At 38.4% G+C, this 24,611-nt stretch overlaps 1 protein-coding gene across 1 annotated transcript in view; it reads right to left on the bottom strand.

The window, feature by feature from the left end:
• LOC108361859 (uncharacterized) overlaps positions 1–24,196 on the bottom strand; it is a 33,185-nt gene extending 8,989 nt beyond the window's left edge. Inside the window, exon 1 of the mRNA XM_017614619.1 lies at positions 23,948–24,196. Coding sequence (XP_017470108.1) covers positions 23,948–24,196 — 249 coding nt within the window. The remainder of the gene's footprint in view (positions 1–23,947) is intronic.
• Between the last annotated feature and the right edge of the window lie 415 nt (positions 24,197–24,611).

Raw genomic sequence — 24,611 nt, forward strand, 5'->3', positions numbered from 1 at the left:
AGTCAGGCAGCTAGAGCCCAATGTAGTTTGATAACAGTACTTTCTTGACGGCGCACAGTGTTTCAACTATATAAAGGCAGATGGTGACAGTTGATAAAAAGTTTATAAAAAAAACAAAAAAAGTTTGGCGCTGAACTCATAAAAGCAGGTGTTTCTTCTTCCATTGTAATCAATTCTTTAAGTGTCATGGATTACTCGCGTGAAGGTATTTATCATTTATTGGATATTTTTAAACCGACTTCGCAAAAAGAAGAAAGTTATCAATTCGCCGGAATGTTTTCTTTTATATACGTTACCGCATAACTTTGGCCCACGTTAACCGATTTCTATAATTGTTTTTTCAAAGGAATGATGTTACCCATACTAATCTGGTTTAAGTCTGAACATTGGATCATGAAATTAACGATAATCTTAAATGTTTATGTGAGAATTGAAGTCGGTTTTTTTGCTTAAAAATTATTTGCTATTTTTTTTTTATCAAAAGCTTGACTTGGAAATGTAGTTGCTAAAGATTATAAGCAAAAACAAATGTGAGTACCGGTTCGTCGGGTTCGGAAATAAGCCGCGAAGCCGAATAAGAGAATTTCTTGTAGTTTCTGAGCATATAATTGGAACATTTCAAGCGACTTTGTATATATACATATATAATTTTCGAATTTCTTAATTTTTCGATTTCATCTTACTTTTGCGTAATTTCACGTTAAGAGTTTTTTGAACTATGGAAAAATTCCCCCAAAAATTAGAAGAAATGATAATATTACTATATATGTAATTTTTAAACGCAACCTTTGGATTTTTGAGAGTGTAAAGCGGAATGCTAAAATTAACCAAAATTCCATCAAAGTTAAAGATTAGCCCCATATTTTTTGGGAGTTATCGACGTAGTACTGATCCAATCTTCTTAGTATTTTACATCTACGTTTTTCTAATATAAGAGAGAATACAAACTAAATTTCATCGAAATCGGACATATTGGCTGCACTCGAATCTGAAGTCAAAATAACAAAAAACAAAATGGCCGATCCAATATGGCGCCTGAAGTCTTAAACACAATAATTTATGTTAAAAGTAATAATAAGAATGGCTTTTTAATATATCATTTAAAAATTTTTGGGGTCGCTAAATTCGAGTCTGGAATCAAAATAACAAAACACAAAATTACCGATCCAATACGGCGCCCGAAATAAAAGGAATGTAACAAACAGTGTTGTCACTTCAGAAACCAAATTAGTGGTAGATTATTAATAACAAGNGGAATCAAAATAACAAAACACAAAATTACCGATCCAATACGGCGCCCGAAATAAAAGGAATGTAACAAACAGTGTTGTCACTTCAGAAACCAAATTAGTGGTAGATTATAATTAACAAATAAGAAAATCTAAGTTTGGGCGGAGCCGAACATTTAATACCCGCCGCAATTGTTAAATATACGTTTTTCACCTTTCCGAAAGCTACCGCTACATGGTAAGCCGGGGTGTATCAATTTTTAGTAAATTAGCGTCCTTAAATTTCGAAATATTGTAGTTTCAAGCATTTCTGAAATTTACCGTTATATGAAAAGCGGCCGTAATTTTAGTCCGATTTCAATAATTTTCAGCGCAAATACCATACATAGTTTGGTACAAATTCGTAAAACGGTTACCGAGATACATATGTATATATGATCATAAGTGGGCGGTGCAACGCCCATTTCCCAAAATTTTATCATAAGCGTATTTTTTGGCAAAGAATTGTTGGNTTTAGTCCGATTTCAATAATTTTCAGCGCAAATACCATACATAGTTTGGTCCAAATTCGTAAAACGGTTACCGAGATACATATGTATATATGATCATAAGTGGGCGGTGCAACGCACATTTTCCAAAATTTTATCATAAGCGTATTTTTTGGTACAGAATTGTTGCAAGCATCAATTTTGAATAAATCGGCTTTAATATTTACTGATTTATCGAAGATTTCGTATTAACCTTAATTACCCTTATATAGGATGAGGGCGTGGTTGTTCTCCGATTTTAAAAAGTTTCGCCCGTTTGGTATGTTGTACGAAGGCCAACAAGTGTGCCAAGTCTGGAAGAAATTGGTGCAGCGGTTACCAAGATATATACATGTAACCATAAGTGGGCGTGGCTACGCCCATTTTCAAAAAATTTATAATATTCGTATTTTTCATTTAAAACTTATTGTAAATATCAATTTTGAGTGAATAATCTTCAACAGTTACTAAAATATCGCAGTTTTCGTATTTCTGAAAATTACCGTTATATGGGTATTGTCCGATTTTGCCCATTTTCAATACCATCCGTCCTACGCTTGAAGACAGTGCATGTACCAAGTTTCGTAAAGATATCTAAATTTTTACTCGAGTTACCGTATGCGCAGGCGGACGAACTTTTAGACAGTCACCGCTTAATCGATTTTCNTCGTATTTCTGAAAATTACCGTTATATGGGTATTGTCCGATTTTGCCCATGTGCATGTACCAAGTTTCGTAAAGATATCTAAATTTTTACTCGAGTTACCGTGTGCGCAGGCGGACGAACTTTTAGACAGTCACCGCTTAATCGATTTTCCTTTTCATTCTGATCATTTATGTATACATTTGTCTATATTTGTCTCGATTCGTGGCCGCGGGCGCTGTGGTGTAGTGGTAAGCAGTGCGCGCTTTCACTCATCAGCACCTGGGTTCAAGCCCTGGTCAAAGCAACATCGCAAAAAAATAAAGAAAAAGGTTTTTTCTTAACAGCGGTCGTACCTCGGCAGGCAATGGCAAACCTCCGAGTGTATTTCTGCCATGAAAAACAGCTTCTCATAAAAATACAATCGCCGTTTGGAGTCGCGTAAAACTGTAGGTCCCTCCGCTTTGTGTGACAACACCAAGGCGCACGCCACAAATCGGAGGAGAAGCTCGGCCAAAGACTGACATAAATGTAAGCGCCAATCTATTATTATTATTATCTCGATTCGTTTTTCCTGTTTCAAACAACCGTTATGTGAACAAAGCTATAATACCCTTGTGCACAAGTGCGCTCTGGTATAAAAACAGTTTTAGATATCTAACAAAGTGTGTTAGGATATTTGTAAACTTTTTATTCGCCAAATTGCACTGTAGTAACCATATATGCAAAATTTCTATATTGCTATTACATACAATATGATCGCAATGCATTTTCAATTTGAAATAAGAGAATGAGGCGCCATATCAAAACCGGGACGGTTCAGGGATTGAAACAAACAAGCAAACGTTTTACGGTCTCATGTTTCCTTTAAGCCGCATGGGCTTTGTTAAGGCGATGACACTATCAATTAAAATAAGTTACATAGATGACCTCCAAAATTGCGTGGGTGATCTTAACAACGCATCCAGCGCGAAATCATATGAGAACTGGCCTGCGCATTTGACTACCAAGTGTCCTTATAGGGATTCCGATGAGTCAAGTATGTAATTAATAACGAGGCTCCATAACCTCACATCAATCTTCACTTACTTCTGCTGCATTGCCACCGGTGTTTGCTATTTTCTTCTTATGTTTGACGCCTGCAAGTGATCTCTGGTGCTGCGGCCTGCGCAACTCCCCGTTTCACTTTCTTAGTACCGTCTTCGTTACCACCCTCGTTCTGAGAGCGGTTTCATTACTTTGTCTCCGTAGCGGTTAGCGTGTTAGTACGTTCGGTCTGCACCATCTCGTACTCTTCCGCTATTTGCATATACCTAGGCTTGTCCACCTCGTCGCATTCACTTACAACACCGGCCTCTGCATTGTTCTCAATCCTGTCAAGCATGAACAGCACTTTCTGGTACCTCTGCCTTATGACAACACGCGAGGGTTTTTTCTTTTTATCGGCGAGATTTCTTCCGTCAATGGCCGCTTGATTGCTAGTCATTGCTAAACCATCCAAATTACTAAGTCGGGCACGTCCGGCGCTATTGTTGTCTACTTGCAGAGGGATGGCACTTTAATTTACGCCTACCACTCTGCTGGTTTCTGTTGTTTGTACAACTGGGGCACTATGGCTGGCACCTACTGATATACTTGCAACTTAAGGCGGTTGGGGTTGGGGATTTGAGGAGCTGTTCCTCTTCCGACAGGGTTACTTCATAATGTTGTTGTTGTTGCTATAGCTTTTTGGTGTTGCTTGTTTATTTCCATTTGTCGATCCCACGAGAAGTCCGGAAAGAGTTCGTCGTTCGTCCGCAGAGCCAGTATACGTGTAGAAGGCACTGTTACAACCGAAAAGAGTTAGGGTTGGTGTCCAAATATAGTGAGATAAATGTATATTGTTATTATATGACCCGTGATAACATGAGCTATGAGAACCTGTGCGGCAGCTGCAATGGGTGCTATTTAAAAGCAAATAAATATATAAATTTTCACATTGAGTTTAGACCCAAACGAAGAACGGCTAACTTGAGTATTCTTCGTTAAAATCGCAGTACCTATATGTTCAGTTGAATATTCCTGCTAAACTGGAGCCTTTTTTTGCGTTGTTTTGAATTTAGAAAATCAGTTCTCCTCTCTTCCTTTGGGCAAATCCGCAACTTGATTTTTTGATTTTGTTGCTCGCAAAATTTTTCATGTAGCGTCAAAGCGTTTTTTTAAATTTTAAAATAAATTATTTACTTTACATTTATAAATATTTTAAGTACACTCTATAGCTGTTTTTATGTATGTTTGTTTGTAGTTCCTTGTGCGAGTGCAAATGTGTAAAACCATTGTGTCCTCCCCTTCTTTGTCGGCTGCTACTGCTGTTTCACTGCTACATACCAGTATTTTTACGACCCTACCTCCATGCTTTGTCTGTCTCTGCCTGCCGGCAATTAACTGTCACCCTAATTCGTTATGCTATTACGATACCGTGCACAGAAATGCTACACAGTAATTACGGAGATGCTTTGGAAACTTTGTAAATGTAGGTAACTGAAAAATTGCGAAAAAGTGCTATTGACACTTTAATAGTTATTTTTGTTCTTCTCTGCCTTTTAATGGTTTTTATTTGCAATTGTTCTTTAATTGCTGTTGAGAATTTAGGAATTAATGAGATTAACTGTGTAGTATATAAAAAAAAATCTGGATCTAAGAGGTTGTGGACATCAAATGGATAATCAAATAATTTACAAACTTTATTTTAAACTTTATCTATTCAGTTTCGCTTCGAAAATATGCTTATTTAAGAACGATAACCGATGAACCGAAGTAGTTAAAAACTCTTAACAACAGCATGCTTTTGTAAAAGAAATAATACAGTGTCTCGTCGGACCAAAGATTCATTTTGATCAGTTCAATCGCTATTACATTCGCTCCAGCGGATTTTTTGGTTTTGGTGTGCATTATTTACCTCGTCATGGCTATGCGAAGGTTTATGAGTTTCCTCTCTATAAGTACATTAGTATTTGTGCTCCCTTCAATTTTCAGATGTTCTCTGGCAATACGGTCTTGAACCATTTTCTTGGTGTCTTATTTTTGGCTCTTAAAAAAACATGTCAGGAATTTCTGTTTTCCCGGTACCAATGGGAGAGAGGTGTTAGCATATTGGATTTCAGTAGGCCACTAAAGAGGAGGTTGGTGTTGTGGGGGGCAGGGTGGCCTTTACAAGCTAGACATATATCAGCGTTGCGCGATTTTTTAATTAATCGAGCAAAACAATTTGATTAGTGGTTTTCCAACTAAAACAAATTTTTTATGTAACGCAAGCACCATTTTCAAGATAATAAATTTTATATCATATTTGGTCCACGAATCAAATCACAAATAAAATATATTTTTACTTGGTCGGCGATTCAATTCACAAATAAAATAGATTAACTTATTTTTGATTTTAAATCTCGTAACCTTGACATGCATTGGGCATTTTGGCAAAACCACGAGATTAGGCGACTGGGTCAGAGTGACGCCGCATTCATGGAGTGAGAGTCACTGTAGGTGGCAAAGGACTCTCTGCGGATGAAGTAAATGGCTTTTCGGTACCCCGTCGGTTCCAAGGATTGTTGCGGATGGGTTTGGATCGCGTTTTGTATTCGACAAGATACTCTCTGGCGTGCCATGGAGGGAGGATCTACCTCAAGCTGTCGAAACCATGGCGCTTCACTCGATTATTGTTCCTCTCTCTTTTCCATGCACCGAAAATTTGAAAAACTAAAATGTCAGGGCTTTCAAATTTTTTTACAGAACTGTCGATATCCTTGTCATGCTCATGATGATATGTATGTATGTAGGTCAAGGATAGAATTGCTTAGAACTGTAGAAGACATCACAGGCAGGGACCGAAACTAACAGTTATTTTTTTTTAAGTCACTTTGGCCAAATATTTATATAAAAGCCATTTACTGATAATAAACAAACCGCTTATCCAAATTAAACAAGTTTGGTATGAAAAGAAAGGGGGCTAAAATAGCTTTAAAACTGAAATGTCTAAACGAGGAAAGCCACCTTTTGGAAATTATTTCAATAAAAATGTTATTTAATTACCATAGAACAAACCTTAGGTCAGGTATATGAATTTCTTTTGTATTAAATTATAAAAAAAAAAATATAAATAGAGGTGGTAACCTTCGTTCGTTACTTTTGTTTAAAAGCTATTTCCGTCCTCTTTCATTTGACACCAAATTTGTTTTTTTGGATAAGCGGTTTGTTTGTTATCAGGAAATGACTTCTATATATAAAAATAACCAAGTTGACTTAAAAAAATAACTGTTATTTTTGGTCCCTGATCACAGGTCATAGACCATTATGAATGCTTCCAGAAGAGGATTCCTCAACAGAATATGCCAACGCTTTTGCTCGCATGGAAGCGAGAAACCGGTGTGTAATTTTTTCGGCGAATGCTCAACTAAAAGGAGATGAAAATACTATTTGTAGAAACTCCGTAAACAGTCTTCGATAACAAAGGATGCATTTGATTTGTCGCAAAAGTAGATATTAATAGGGAACATGATTTTATAATACTTTTCAGCATGCAATTTAATTTTTGTGTAAATTTACATATGTACGTATGTATGTTTTTCTATGCAAATGTACATACATACATGAGTGCATACGTATTCTATTAACCAAGTATTTAAGTATTATCATACCTTTTAAACCAATATACACCCACATGGACTTATATCATTCACCTACATCAGTGGGCAATTAGTAACAGCTTAGCCAAAACAGCTGTTAATACTTCAGCGTAAAAAATTACTAAATCTGTTAAGAAAAACATAAGGGTAGAAATAAATTTTGTTATCCGACAAAAAGTTGCGCGGTGCGCTCTTTACCGCTAACCGAGAGAGAAAGAGAGGAGAGTGAGAAAATAGTGAGTAGCCGACGCAAAGAGCGTGCAAAAGCAAAATTAATTGACTTCTCAACAGCGGCAAATGTGCACAGTGCAGAGAGTGGATGGAGAAAGGACCAAGGACCGTACACCGACTGCTAAGCAATATTTTAAGTACTACAACAAACAGTGTTACACTTTTATGGTTTCAAGCCGAAAAAAAAAACCAGTTGGTAAACATGAAAATAGTCTTACATTCGTAGAAATAAGTCCTTTTTCTGGGGGTAAGTATGAAGGAGTGTTGTGTGACAAATATTTGTATGTATGTATGTATGTATATGTGTGCATGAACATAAAATATAAAGAGTGCAAGCAATTGTGCAGTGTTGATTCTATTCCAATGAGAGCGACATGACACCGCACATATCCTTTTTCACCGCATACACGCGTGGCAAACTGCATACATATACACATGTGCTGGCGTCTGCTTATGCACATACTAAGTGTGTATGTTTGGGCTTGTGGCTTTGCATAATACGCGGCACAACACAACGTGTAAGCAAACGTCGTTGACGGCTACGTGACCGACCCTCGCTCATTTGGTGATTGTCAGAAATTACTTGTGGCGGAAATATTTAATGATCCTTTCTGACTTAATTCCTACAAATTTCAATATGGAAAATTTTTTTTCTTCACTTGCGAGCGCGCTACTGCCACTTCCACGGCAACAACGACGACGAGAACAACTTTGGCTTTCATTACACTTCCTATTGTCTAGATTTTCATTACATTTTCGGTAGGACAATGCATGCAACCATTTATACATTAGAGTAGAGCGGGCGCAAAGGAGAGTAAGGAAATATGGCAAAAAGTGGTACAGGGAGGACAGTGAGTAAGCGTTAAAAAGCAGAAATTACGTGAGCAGCGGCACTAAAAGGACAGACATACATACACATATCTCAGCGTGCTACTTAAAAATAAACCCACTTAACATAGTCCACACAAAAGTACATACCTACAAACACCTAAATACATTGGTGTTTTTTGCTCAGCTCGTAAAGGCAGAGGCGTACCAAATGAGGGAAATTGAATGCAACACACGAAACAATAAAGCACCGTCAAAATGAGTTCCTTTTGCTATTTCATTTTACTCACTCGTTCAATATGCATTCATATGTACATATTTACATACATATGTACGTACGTAATGCAAGCTGATCCTTATAGCTGATTTTATTCGACGACTTCATATATGTTACTTAAAGCTGTGCGGTATGATTCTTTGTTTTTGTAATTAAATTATACAAACATAGTTTTCCATTTTATTAATGTACATATGTATGTATGTGCATACATAGATACCTAGACGTGCATATTCAACAACAGTTAGTCTTGCATGGAGTCCTTTTATACTCTTTTTCTGCATGACTTTATCAGTTGTGTTCGAGTTGATTACTTAGCGACGACAACGATGATGTTGGTGATGAAGATGATGATGACAACAATAACAGCCTCAGCCCAACCCGCGTCCCACCCCCCAAAAAAAAAAATAAATATAAATGAACGACAGCGTTGGCGCCATTTAACCTGTTGGGAATAAATTTAAGAAAGTTGAACGCGTTAAATGCGTGAATATGAGAATGCTATAAGTATGTATGTTACATCAATTCTATTGATTGAAATAAAAGCGTGCCTATGAAGTACATAATGTCCGTTATATTTATATGTATAATACACATTTAGGGGATTCACAAGACGTGTTAACCGTCGTAAAATCTTAAGCTAAAAATTTGTTTATGTAAAATATAAGTTAAAATGGTTTTAGAGGATTTCTAACTACACCGAAATGTTTTTAATCTCAAAAAAAATTTATAGTTATCCACCCTAAAGCCATATTGACCGTTATTTTACATAAAAAAATGTTAAGATTATGATTTTACTGCAGTTAACACGCCCTTATTGTATATGCGTGTTAAACTACCACTGCCAACTCTCCATACCAAATACTTACCTTGTTTATGTGGCACCAAGCGCGGTATCGAATTAACTCGTGCCAGTATAGCTCGCTTGAAATGCAAGTGTTTATATGCAACAAAATAAATGAGTCGATCGCACACGCTTTCAAACAGAGTTCATCCCGATGCAATCCTGTTAATACATGTGTCTATTCTTGAAAATAATAAACATGGAAAAATAATAATTAAATACTCCAAAAGCCAAGAAAAAAGGATATTAGCTATTAACTTTATAACAAAGCTTAGCCTAAATGTAATTACCAAGAACTATTTAAATGTTTTACTTCCTACAGAGTTGCATGAAACAACCGTGTGGACATATCCCGTGTATATATGCACTCTTAACACGATTCAACAACTGTTAACTCGCATTCAAAATGTGATTTATGGCGGCACGGTTAAAAGTTTCAATTCGATTTAGGAATGAGTTTACATGTGTGTGTCCAAATAACATGGTTTGACTTAGAACGAATTCAAGCATCATATAAACATGGTAACTGTTTGTTTCCTTTTTCAGAGGAAACACGAAATTCGGCTTACGTGCATACACGGAGTCACTGAAACATACATATGCTCATTTTTTTTAATATTCATAATATTTTTAAATTGAAATTTTCTTATAATTTTTTTACTCATATGAATCAAAGTCTGAAACTAAAGAACAAGTTTAAAAAATTTCTGTAATTTTTATATAAATCTCAACAAAACTTTATCTGAATTTTTAGAAAATTTTCAACTTGTACTTTCATAGCCCATGCAATTTTGGTATAAAGTGCAAGTTTCAATCCTCTAAAAATTAGCGTTCATTTTTATTATTTTTTGCGACGGCCTTTTGCACTTTTTTCGTACGTATAAACGAAAATTTCTTGTGGAAAAAATGTAAAAAAAAAAAAAACTTGCACTTGTTATATAGCAGCAGAAAAAAATTACCTGATTCAAACATGCTCTATGTTATACTTAAATATTATGGTTTTCAAAACTGCATACCCAAAGTTCTTATTGAAAAGTTTAATATTTTGATAAAAAGTTGTTGAATTTTTTTTTAATTTTGTGTAAAGTGCGAAACTTCAATTTTCATGGGTTTAGTTATACATATGTATGTAAACACATACATACACAAGTATGTAGCATAAAACATATTTTCGTAAAAAATTAACTGTAGGAAGAGGAGGATTGGGACTTAGAATTAACATTGGATTAGATTATAATACGAGTATTTGTTATAGCAGATCTCTCCGAGCCATTCGCCACCAAACGAGGTTTCAGACTCGGCGATTCCCTTTCAGGTGACTTCTTTAATCTGATGTTGGAGAAGATAATAAGAGCTGCAGAACTGAACCGCTCAGGAACAATTTACTACAAGAGCGTGCAATTGCTGGCTTATGCCGATGACATCGACATCATCGGTAACAAAAACCGCGAAGTCTGTTCTGCCTTTTCCAAGTTGGATAGGGAAGCAAAGCACATGGGTCTGGTGGTAAGCGAGGACAAGACGAAGTATATCCTGTCATCAAACAAACAGTCAGCACATTCGCGCCTTGGCACCCACGTCACTGTTGACAGTTACAATTTCGAGAAAGTAGAGAATTTCGTTTACTTGGGAACCGGGATTAACACGGATAATAATGTCAGCATTGAAATCCAACGTAGAATCACTCTTGCCAACAAGTGCTACTTTGGACTGAGTAGGCAATTCAGGAGTAAAGTCCTCTCTCGACGTACGAAAACCACGCTCTATAAGTCACTCATCATGCCCGTGCTGGTATATGGCGCAGAAGCATGGACAATGACAACATCCGATGAGGCGGCTCTTGGGGTGTTTGAGAGAAAGATTTTGCGGAAGATTTACGGTCCTTTACGCGTTGGCGACGGCGAGTACCGCAGACGATGGAACGATGAGCTGTATGAGCTTTACAACGATATGGACATAGTGCAGCGAATTAAAATACAGCGGCTCCGCTGGCTTGGTCATGTCGTTCGAATGGACACCGACGCTCCAGCTCTGAAAGTATTCAACTCGGAACCCGCTGGTGGTAGCAGAGGAAGAGGGAGGCCCCCACTGCGATGGAAAGATCAGGTGGAGAAGGACTTGGCTTCACTTGGCGTTACCAATTGGCCTCAGTTGGCACAGAAGAGAAACGACTGGCGTGCATTGCTGAACACGGCCAAAATCGCTTAGGCGGTTACAGCGCCATATAAAAACAGAAGAAGATTTGTTATAGCAGGGAGTAAGTCACCTGAATAGTTACCGCGAACATCGCCGATATATTTATTAGGGCTGGGACTATATGCGTATTGGGATATCCGGATATCCCTTCAGATAAAATCCCGATATGCGGTTGATATCCGTTCTATTTTATGATATCCGTTTCACATCCGCTTAATATCCGGATGCTCTGTTAATATCCGTTAGCTTTTCTATCCAGATACCCAGTTAATACCCTTTAATTTTTATATCCCGGTATCCGGTTAATATTCGAATACGTGTCTCCTGTGATAGAACAGAACCAAGAACCTGGAAGTTATTTAATTACGGTGCACTTTCTGCTTTTGAATTCTTAAAAAATAACTTTTCACGCACTTCTGTTAATTTTTTTAAAGTTCCCAGCTGCAAGGAGACACCAAAAATATATAGAAAGGAGTAATTTAAAAACTATTTTTTTAAAGGCAAGTTTTTATTAGTGGTTAATAAAAATATCGACCCCGCACCACCTAACGACTAAATTTTTTTAGTTATTTCTTTACATTAAAATAAAATGTGTTCTAAATATGAAACAACTCGGACCACAAATATGTGTTTTCCAAATATATCGACTCCTGTGCCACCTGTCGGGTAAATTTGGGTAGTTATTCTATTTTATGTAAGTAATATACATTCCCAATAAGTAATTAATTCATATTTCACATTGCATTGTCACCGGGTCCAGAGCTAAGTTTAAAGTCTCTAGCTCATCCGGAAGTTGGTTAAAAATTTATTGCAAGATTTGATTACACACAGGTGAAAGATAATAAAAGCTTGTAAAAATAAAGATTACTTAGTTTAGTTTCTCCACTTAACAAAAAAACAAGTTACTTTCTTCTATTTGGCTGCAAGTCTTCTTTGATCCACGTATCACGTATCACGAGGTCCCTTAACTGAATGCTGCATATTTAGATCATGTACTGGCAGGTACGATGATCCTAGTAAGCGAAGTCTGGCCTATAATGTGCTTGACTGTTCCCTTATCTCATGAGATAACCTTCACTGTCCGAAGCAAATAACTAACAGGTTTGACAAGTGCTTCATTACCCTGCAGTGGCCAATAAAACGTCTTTAACAGTTCTTACGGCGTGCCTTGAAAGGTGAAGGAATGCTTTCATTTGATTTTCCTGGTTGATATTTCTGGAATGAATGTTGTGGTCTGTTTGTTACCATCCTAATTTGCCCATTGATGTTGCACTTCCTTCTTCATGCAGATATAGCAATCCCTCCTAACCAAGCTCCATTGCAGACCGATGAAGGTTCATGGTCCTATGAATCCCTATGCAACCCTTTTCCTGGCAATAATATCTATCACGTCATTGCCCCTGATTCCGCTATGTTTCGGTACCCATATAAGTGTTAAAAGCTGAAGACAAGCCACGCCAGCTTTGAGGTGACCTCGTGGTCTTTCGGTGAGCACCGCAGCTGATCAGAGTGTAAGTTGATACACGAAGGTAATGTTGAGTTCTTCCTCTTGCTTTGATTTGAAACCTTAAAGGGAAGGGGCAGAGGATGAGAGTTCGACTAAAAACAGGACGTTAATCGACCATGTGGGTGAAGTTGAACACAAAGCAAGCAACATCAATTGCACCAATGGGCTTATCTTAGGTTAGGCTAAAATGGTAAAGAGATAAGTGCCATATTTATACCATAAACCTCGTATGAATACATATGTTAAAACTAATCAGCGTGATTTATACAATTGAGTATGTTGTGGATGGCTGCTCAAATGATCCTAACGTGGTATTTCTGTCCCTCATTAAAGCTAGATATCTGCCAAGAAGGTGCTGTATTGTTGCCTGTTCCTTCTGGTGACGCTGTCACCGGCCAATGCCTAGTAAGAACCACTACTAGCCCCGCGACGTCAATCCTCGGTTTTCCTAATAAGGTGTGTATGCTCTTAAGGTTTTACACAAGCAACATAAGTTTGGATATACCCTGGCACTGATTTCAGAAGATTTTGGAGAAAAAATTCTCTATACATAATTCCGATTGGATTTGAGATCTAGTCCTCGATTGAGGTTAATGTGGAACCTTCCTTGACGTAATGGCCACTTGCCTGTCCGATATAATGGCGACACGTTCGCCTTGACGTTAACCACTGCGTTCTAAACGACGACAGCCATGTGCTTTAGTGAATACTTCTACCTGAAAAACACTTGCAAAATCAGGAAGGGATTCAGGGAAAAGACCTGCTCCAACTTGGCATTCCATTTTAGATCCATCAGTGTACAGATGATGTATAAAGGCGGGGGTATCAAGTTCCCCATCCCAGTCGGCTCATGACGAGAGACAGGACCATTCCTTTCCTTTCTTCTTTCCATATACCCAGCTCTTTGAGTTTAACAACAGATACTGATGCGGTGTGCATTACGTGATGATCTATAGGAAACAGATTTGTAATAACATTGTACCATTACATAAGATCGGACGGGATACTAAAACGTACTTATACTACCACCTGGTTAAGCTTAAGTATTAAATAATGAGTTGATGATGGTTAAGCCATAATTTCGAGATCACTCCACCTTGTCGAGTGCCCCAACGTTGCTCTTTAGAAACTAGCTTCCCAGCTTCTCCTTTGGCGCAGCATCGCCTCATCATTGAACTGGAAGACTCTTCGATTCCTAGCTCACCGAAGAATTTTTGGATAGCTTTTACGCAGGTATTGTTAAAGTCCCCTTCAATGTCGGGAAGGCTGCCAGAGTATACTGCTTTAATTTGAGTAATCTCTCAACTAAGTTACGACTTCATAAACCGCCGTCTCGGTGAATACTTCCCGTAAATATGCATTATATGCCTCAGTTACACAACTGCCCTGGAAAATATCACGCAAATGCGCGTCGAGAACCCTCTCGAAAGTTTTGAGAATGAAAGAAGTTAAGCTGATGGGACAAAAATCAATGGCCTATATGTGTCCTCGCCTTCCAAATTTTGGAATGAAGGCGACTTTTATTCGAATACATTGAAATGGGACGTAGAAAGATAGTGTCTTTCACAGTTTACAGCATGATCTGGAGCATATCGGCTGGTCATGAACTTTAGTAAGGCGAAAATGACTTTAATACCCATGATAAATACTGCGCGCTTTGTGAAAGTTGCTTCCGCTACGTGGTGAGCTTCAGCTTATCATCTTGGAATTTCGCGGAAAATTAGCACTAACGAGAAACCTTNCTATAGGAAACAGATTTGTAATAACATTGTACCATTACATAAGATCGGACGGGATACTAAAACGTACTTATACTACCACCTGGTTAAGCTTAAGTATTAAATAATGAGTTGATGATGGTTAAGCCATAATTTCGAGATCACTCCACCTTGTCGAGTGCCCCAACGTTGCTCTTTAGAAACTAGCTTCCCAGCTTCTCCTTTGGCGCAGCATCGCCTCATCATTGAACTGGAAGACTCTTCGATTCCTAGCTCACCGAAGAATTTTTGGATAGCTTTTACGCAGGTATTGTTAAAGTCCCCTTCAATGTCGGGAAGGCTGCCAGAGTATACTGCTTTAATTTGAGTAATCTCTCAACTAAGTTACGACTTCATAAACCGCCGTCTCGGTGAATACTCCCCGTAAATATGCATTATATGCCTCAGTTACACAACTGCCCTGGGAAATATCACGCAAATGCGCGTCGAGAACCCTCTCGAAAGTTTTGAGAATGAAAGAAGTTAAGCTGATGGGACAAAAATCAATGGCCTATATGTTTCCTTGCCTTCCAGAGTTTGGAATGAAGGCGGCTTTATTCGAATCCATTGCAACATTGCAATGGGACGTAGAATAATAGGGTCCTTCACAGTTTACAGCATCATCTGGAGCATATTGGCTGGTATGAACTTTAGTAAGGCGAAAATGACTTTAATGCCCATGATAAATACTGCGCGCTTTGTGAAAGTTGCTTCCGCTACGTGGTGAGCTTCAGCTTATCATCTTGAAATTTCTCGGAAAATTAGCACTAACGAGCAACCTGCAACCTGATTGAATCCCCCGCAGACTTTGTGGATATATCGTTGACACTACGAAGGATTGATGGACAGTATTCCTTAGCCAATAACCAACTCAGCCTGGCTGTGTTCTTGATACTCTTCGCAGTGATTTTCCTACGCTGCTTTTGGTTATGTTTTCTTAACAAATTTTTATTCGTTGTTCATAAGTCTTCGTGACGATTTAACGAAGTATTTTAGCAACGTATGTAAGCATTTTCCTGTAAAAGTATCAACTTAATTTATTGTACTATGAAACCAGTGATCGGACTTTTTTCAAACTTTGGATCAAACTTTGTACAAAAATTAAAGAAATTCTGTAAGGTTTCACCTAAATTGCAAACTTTTTAATTAGACTCTAAACAAAATTAATTTTAGTACAACAAAGTGCAAGATTGAAGTTGCTAAAAATTGCGTTAAGTTTTGGCCATTTTTTTCCTTGACAGTGTAAAGCGGTTCCTTCCATATCAAGATATTTTTCGAGCATACATTTTTTTTTAGGTACTCAAAAACGCGAACATGTGGTAGATTTCAGACCTTGTGTGGTAGATGTGGTAGATGCTCAAAAAAGTGGTAGATCTACCACGATGTGGTAGAGGTCCGATCACTGTTTGAAACTATTCCCTCTTTTAAGGAACAAGGAATTTTGTTATTTGGGTAACAATCGGTTTCATAACTTTTCGCCTTACATCTGTACATAGTTTAGTGTATTTTCTTTACTTAGCTGCGTGGAAATTTTCCTTAACTGTGTACGCATGTGCATGCTAGCATATCCTTACAACGAATGACGCCGCATACCCTGACTTTGCTGAATGCTTTTCTCTTGTGTTGCCTTCCTTTAAAAAGATAGTGTGTGTCTGAGTGGAGCTCCCACTGCGTTTTGCGTACAGTGTTTCCAACTGAATGACGCCATCGTTTGCACATTGCTAGCTATAATCACATTTTGTTTCTTCTATCCTTCCTACGCACATACAAACTGTACAAATACGTACATATGTATGTATGTATGCACATACATATATGCAGTAGGATATCCCCCATTCTGTCCATTGTTTATGTTTCGCTTTATTCCATTTTGATATTTCTTTGTTTTATTTTGGTATACATTTTTATTTTTATGAGTACATAGATTCGTGCTTTGGTGACACGCGACACAATCAGTTGATGGCACACGTGCACGTGAGTATGCCGACCGCACGGAAATATACCCACATGCGTCCTTGTGCACGCCTCCGCTGCGGCTGCGGCTCCCACTGCCACTGCGAAAGCTTTGTCCTGGCGACGCGAATGCAACAAATGCCACATGTTCCAATTTTCGCGTGCTTTTGTGTAGCTCTTTTGCGTCACTTTATTCGCATGTTCTGTTGTTGGTGGTATTGGTATTTCTTAGTAATGTGTTTGCTGTTGTATGTATGTTTATAAATATTTTTCCAGTATTTACACTTTGAAAATTTTTCATCACCCTTCGGCCAGTACTCATCATTCGATAGAAAACTCTTTCGGGCTTTGATCTAATCCGCCTTGTGCTGCACCACCAAAAAGTAGGAATAAAAACAATGCATTGAGCACTCTGCCAATTCCCAGAAACTCCTTCGAATGCAAGTGCCCTCATACTCTACTCCCCTGTTTGTCCGCCTCTTCGCTTTCACGCGTGCCTTATTCGCTTTGCCTTGCCGACTCGGCAACCAGACAACCAGCCAACATCCCTGCGAATCCTTGTAATCCCTATATGTGTGTATTTATGTACTTATGCTGAGGATTAGTTTTGCAATTTGCTATTCCTGTTGCTTATTCAAGTGGTTGTTGTTAGTGTTTTTGGTGTTTCAATTTAATTTGATTTGGAACGGATGCCGTCGATTAATGGATTTAATTTAATGAGTGTTGCAAATTTTTGGTCTTGTCGATTTTCGAAAATTTTTTAGAAAAAAAGCATTGACAATTTAGGGATGATTATAGCGTGACTATGGACATAGATATGTAGCATGCTAATAATGAATACTAATTAGCTAAACTATAGCGTTGCAGAAGTCCCTGATTGCGGTGCAAATCAGACAGTACGGGTCTCCGTAATATGCTACGGAAAAACTCTACTGACGACAGGTCTCGAAACCAGGCTGTTTTACAGAGGCCTAATTGAAAAGATGATGGTCTAAGATGACCTGGTTTTAGGTGTTCATATGGAGAGCAGTAGCGGGGATATGCCGGTGATAAGCGGTCAGGAGCGATATTGCGAGATTCATTTATGTAGTTTTACTGATTTTTGTATTTCCATTTACTCAAGAGCTAATGGGTCCACTTAAGGAATTATGGAAAAGGTTCCTTTGTTTTTATTGGTTCACCTGACAGAAAAAGAAAGGTGATTATTAATTAATTAAGTGGGACGTGTGACAGATAACTTAGGTTAGCCACAAAGAACTCTCATTTTGTATTTGACGAGGCACTAGAATGTATCTTTCGGACACGAATGTGTTTTTTTTTTTTTTTTTTGTGAGGTGGACAAAGAACGACAAAACACATTCCGATTCGTTGACCGAGATTGTGTGATACTTGATTCAAGAAGTCTTATTCTAAGCTCCACTGCAAGCCTTCACATAAAGAGCACAATCGACTTCATCATTACTATACTTGAAACTCTATTTCACAGCCACCAAATCTTGATAACAAAACTGTGAAAGTTTTTTTACCGCAGAGTGGGCAGATGTATGTTCTCAGTCTAACCAAGTTTTCGTCTTATACGATGTTGGCATCACGTTACCCATCCAGTTAGTAGAGGCGTTGTTGGAACATTCAGGGCTGTTGAAGCGTTTGGCTTCTTAGGAAAAGTAACTTAGTATTTTAGAGTGGTTAAAATTAAACTCAGTAACCCCTAGCTTAGTTGACATGACATCCGCGGAAGGGGCTAAGCCATTTCTTTAAGCACACATTGTGCTACTTAGTAGATATTTGCCTAGAACGGCCTAGAAAAAACGCTGGGTACTCAAAATAAAGTCCCGCAAGCAGCTGATTCGTATCCCAGAGAGTACCACGGGAATGTTGATGAACAACTAGCGTATCCTCCATGTCCATTCTATCGGAACGAATCCGCGCCGTTTTTGAGTGCATTCCTCCTCATAGCTTTTAGTTAGAGGCTCTTCATCACAATATTGAAATTCCTCTCTTCGTACCCTCGAGCATTATCCTCAGTAACTGAGGCAATAGTACCTATTACCGCTATGAGTGGAGGACCTTTAGCGATTTCATTAAAAGTTGCCAGGGGCATCAAGCTCTTGACGTAGAGGTAGAACGGATTCCATAGCATACGAAATTCTCGCAGAGGCCTGAATTTTCGCAGGAATGTCAAATTCATACTGAAGCGTTAAAGACTATCCAGTGGATAGTATCCACCCTTCTTTCGCGGTTGTCCTCAAAACATTATTACTCTCGGCAGGAGCAACACTAATCCGGAATGTTATGGGACGAAGAGTTGTGAAAAAGGCTACAATTTTCTTGCTTTTGGAATTGAGAATAAAATAAAGGGACAGACATGATGAGAGATTTATAGGACGTAACTTTTGTTCATTGTGAAAAGTTTCCATTCTTCGCTGGTGTTCGCTGCGATCGGAAGGGAGTTTTTCATTACAAAGTGGTCCCACTTTAAACGAATAATTTTTATGTCTTCTGCCAACAACTTACCAGATTGCAGCAATCTATTAGTTAAATAAAACTAGCCATAGCTCATTAGCGGAAATGGTGTTTTGTCCCGTCATCACCACGACAAGTCACACGCAAGTGTGATGATTCTTCAATTAAAAAGAGAAATATTGATTCATTCTTCTTAAGCACAGAACTAGCACTGTGACATTTTCAATAGTTCCGTTTCTAGTTCCGAAACCTGTGAAAATTACTTGAATAACTTGTTCACCCTGAAACCATAGAAACTCTCCAGTGGTGACATTATTGCTTTACCATAAAAATTTTAAAGTATTATCATTAAAATGGTGCGCATTTGTTTTAATAAAATGCATTTCAAATAAAATAAAATATCATTTAATTCAATGTAAAAAAAGTTCAAGGTTTTGGCCGTAGATGAGGGGTTATAGGTGCTTACAAATAATGGGCAGGACCCAGGATCGATACCTATCGAATCATCAACAAAGTTTTTTCTAATAGCGGTCATCTGTCGGCAGATCATAGCAAACCTGCGTATTTGCTTATGCCATGAAAAAGCTTCTCACAAAAAACCATCTGCCGTCCGGAGTTGGCGTTGAACTCTAAGCGTAGATCTCTCCAAATCGCATAATTGGAGCAAAACCTAGGCCAAATATTTAGCAAAGTTTGGAAGCGACAAATAATTATTTATACATTTTGTTCTCCATCTAATCCATTGAGCTTTCGACTTAAGCGAAGTTGTAATTGATCTGCTTTATATTTTTTGCAATTAATATTCATTGATTGATTTTTCGCTTACATTTTGATAAACACAAACCTATACACACACACTTACATACATCTCCATAAGTAAATTAGCATTATACGCATATGTACTGGTATGCATATAAATTTATGCTTTCCACACGAAATTCAATATTGCACCTCAACTCTTTTCCACATCCAAAAATTGCGTACGTGACAATATCAAATAATTTTTACACATTTGTATGCCCATTAAAGCAAATGCCAAAGTCATGAAGTGAACACAAAGCATTAAATATATTGCCAAGTTAATAATTACAATAAAACATAAATTATAATTTACGGAAAAAGATTTGTATAAACGAACGCAAGGCACATAAACGAGTGGGGTTAAATGAAAAATGAGGGAGGAAATTCAACCCCTCACGAACATGTGAACATGCCACTCGCAAACAATAGAAAAATATTTCAAATATATTTATAAGGATATATACTACATATGTATGTATGTACTTTTGTGTGCTCACAAGACGTACCATTATCATATGTGTGTTAGTAAAACAATCTCACTTTGCACAAATGAATTAAGGACTCACACTCACACTAATACTCCCACCGACACCACCCCGAGGCCACCCATATCCACCCTTTGCTGATAAAAGTCGCACGTGAAGCTAACAAAAGACGCACCGGTTTCCGTTGTTGAGCGAAGCCACTTCCGTCTCGACGTAGATCACCGGCTCGCTGTCAGCCGACACGAGACAAGACGAGGTGACAAGTAAACCGGGAGACATAAAATGACTTGCTTGCTCGCATAATATGTATGCATGCATCTATGTATGTACATATCTATGTAAGCCCATATGAATGTACGTTTGAATCTAAGTAAATATGTATACATATATACATATGTATGTATTTTGGCATGGACCTACGTACATATGAAGGTAGGTAGGTATGTATGTATGATTAAACACTCTCATAAAGAGGTAAAGATGTAAGTGAGTTTAGAAACGGAACTGATGCTCATAAATTGAACTAAAAGGGCGCTTGTTGAGTGGTTAGGTTAAGGATTCGGGAGAAGTGAGGGGGTGATGGTATGTATTCACAAAAATTACGCACGTTACGTTCGTCTAGATTTATATGTAGTATTTATGTACAATCGGGTCTCGTATGTGGCGTGAAGGTTTCAAAATGTGTTTTGCCTCGCCTTGTGAATGTTTACAGACTTCTCTGCGCCGCGCTTTGCCACAAAGTAGTCCTTTGCTTTTGCCCTTTTTGCAACTTGCAATCAGTTGGTATGTCATTCATGCATGCTAAGGCACATATGCACAAACATACCTACATATGTGTGTATATTTACTGATGCCCTTTCACGATATCTTCTTAGTTCAATGTTGGTCGGGCGTTTTGGATCCCTCTGAACCATGCATATCTAAGGTTTCCTTTGCTTTGCACAACATCTCCCCAAAAATAAACGTAGATTTGTATTAATACTTACAAGTGCTTAGTACATGTGTACATACATTCGTCATCGTCCCTTCACCCTCTTATTCCAATTCCATTATACGCTGATATTACTTTCTGTTCAATTGAAATCTCTTTTCATGTGAACACACAAAGATTGTGCGCAATTTTCGTCGAGAATTCACTTCTTAAATTGTCTGAGAAAGATTTTAAATGCAAAAAAAGAAAAATAAGAAAGTATCGTAGTAAATAGGTGGAGAGGATATTTGTGAACTATTTGAACACAAACACGGTTAGTATTAGTTTTACGAGGAGGAAGCCTATACCCGTCAGTGTGGCGCTATAACTCGAGTTAAACCCCCTACTGTCCAAGTACCGATCCCCCCGGTACCACCGTCAAATATTTCGTCGGGAGCCGTTTTGAGCATAAGGCTCGCACGTTCATTCCAGTCGGTAAGAACAAATACCTTTCAAGCCCGTATGCGTATTGTATACTACCTTTGCGGTTGGAACGGTCTAGGTTCCAATCCGCGCTCAAGCCTCTTGTGTACGAAATTCGAAGCTACACTTCACTGCCGGCTGGAACGGCCTAAGTTCCAGTCCGCGCCTACGCTTCGATTGCACAAATTTTCGAGACCGCACCGCCTAGTCGGCTGGAAAGGCTTAGATTCCAGTCCGCGCTTACGCTTTAATTGATAAATTTCATGTTCAATAGGCGGTCTCAACGCACAAATTTCGAAGCCAATGCAGCTTTTGTGGTTGGACCAGCTTAGGTTTCAATCCGCACGGCATACTCTTTGGGTGTATAAATTTCAAAACGGCACTTCTCTGGCGGCTGGAATGGCCCTCCAACGGCTAGTTTCAATTGGCTCATCTGCCGATTGAATCGAGGGCACTCAAAGAATACGTGGTGGACGTCTTCTTCCACGCCAGTTGCGCAGTAATGTACCGTTGCATGTACCTTTTGTAACACATTGGTGTCGGTGTAAATTATTTTTTATGAAAGTTCATTAGTATGAATTCAAATATAAAATCAGTCATGTCATGTACATACATACATATAAATATATACTTAGGTAAATGTACCCAATTGGTTGTTAAAATCCTGCAGGTCACTATTTCATAGCCTTAGAAATAGAAATCCACGGCATAGCGGGCATTTGGGCTAACCAGTTGACTTTCATAAAAGGCAAGCTTACGGTGAATGTGACATCGTCAGGCGCTGAGCTGACACGGAATGCTATAAACGATAAACGTTTGTCAAAAGGGGCTGATTTATTTGATTTGATTTATTTATTAAGTTAAATTTAATTAAATTTACAGTATATAGGACCTTACTGTCTAAACAAAAATGTAAGTTACCAGCCAAATTCTTCTTCTTGGTGGGCGCTGTGACCGCCTAATCGATTCTGGTCGAGTCGAACAAGGCACGTCAGTCGTCTCTTCTTTGCCAACCAACTCTAATTTGAAATACCAAGTGAAGCCAAACCCTTCTCCACATAGTTTTTCCATGGAAAAGAAGCTCTTCCACTTCCTCTGCTACCAGCATCGCAGTCCACGTTGTATATTTTCAGAGCTGGTTTTTATTGTTCATGCTTCTGCGTCGTCGCCTGGGGCTCGGGTTCACGTTCTCCGCTATTTTCAGTGATGTTACCACTTAACAGGTCAGAGAAGTTTTCCTACCAAAATTTAAGTACGTTCTGAATATATGTAGGTCACTAGATCGCCGTGGTAGTTCTCCCTGGTCTTGAAACTTTCCGCAAGCCACCCAACTTTGTGCTAAAGTTTTCTCTGTACAGAACGAATTTCGCAAAGGGCAGACGAAAATAATGGTACTCAGTGCGCTTCCCTTCAAAATTCTTATCGGTACGGCCGGGAGGATCGGTATGTACTTAGCAGTTGGAAGGTTTAATGGAGTAAAGTCTCATATTCACAAGGCTTTCAATGCTTTCCATTCCTCCTACCTGACATCTCTGGCGTTCGACTCAATTTGGTGAGCGCCGATAGAAATTGCTGGCCTCCTCCATCTCAGACCCGCCGGGTCAGTTGATAAATAGGTCAAAAAGTAATGGGTGAGATAGAACTCCAAGTTAGTAATGAAGAATAATTTTGAGCTGGAATATGCGACGATTGGTTTGGTAAAAATGTATTAACTTACCTATGTATGTACATCAACATTTTCGCTCACAAAGGGAAGCAACTCAAGTGTAAATTTACGGATTTTCGTATAAATCTGATTAATTGTACCAAAACTCACAAATTTACACCAAGTTATACACCAGTATGCTACTTGAGAAGTTGGTACTCTATAATTCTTCTCGTTTCTAAAACTTTTCGCTAACAACAACTTACAACTACTTAATAATTCTCCATATTATCAAAGAATGCGCGTATCGTGTTATGAGAAAGGAATAGCAAAGCAAAGGAAACCAAACCTCGAGGGAAATCCTACAAAATCGATTCAGAGAAATTACATGTACATACCTACAATAATGAAATAGGGAAAGAAAATAAATTTGAAATATTTCACAAGGACAACCGATATCCACACAAATACTACTATGCTCATGTGTACACAAACCAGCGTACATACCTGAGGCTTTATTGCTGCCTTTAGCAGCTTTGTGCTTCTTCTGTTGTTGCTGGCGTAACGTTGAATCTTGAAAATGTTTACCAAAATTGTTGCTGGTGCTGCTTCTGGTGCAGGTGTTGTGGCAGTTACATATTGTAGGAGGGTATTAGCTGCTGTTATTGCCGTTTTCTTTTTGACTTTATTATACTCCCTGCTCTTCAGGCTGATTCGAGCCGTGTGGCAGCCAGATGTGATGGAAATAATTTTCATACAGTTGCGATGGGTTGGTGTCTATATTTCTACAAATTTGCATTTGCCATTGTTTCTGTTGTTGTAACTTTTGCTGTTGCTACTGCTTTGCTTGTTGCTGTCAACATCTTTTTGCAATTTAGAATGTCGCTAGCAGCAAAGCACACACCATCAACACACAACCGAATTAGTGTAAATCTGTAAAATAGCGCTGTAAAGTCCTTGGACTCGACTGCGAACCTTTGTCGTCCCTCTTAGATGTGCTGCCGCGCGGCTAGGACTGGTTATGAAAGCATAAAAAGGAAGACGACGCGTTACAAGCCAACGTAGCATCGGCGATGGTAATGGAAAGTCGCAATCACAAACATTTGCCAAAAGGCTGTGAAAACAGAGAAAATGAGCAAAATAAGACGAACCAAAGGAAAGTGAAGAGCTG

Source organism: Rhagoletis zephyria, unplaced genomic scaffold (genome assembly GCF_001687245.7).
Source record: "Rhagoletis zephyria isolate East Lansing unplaced genomic scaffold, Rhagoletis_zephyria_1.1 Rzeph_scaffold_00865, whole genome shotgun sequence".
NCBI lineage: Eukaryota > Metazoa > Arthropoda > Insecta > Diptera > Tephritidae > Rhagoletis > Rhagoletis zephyria.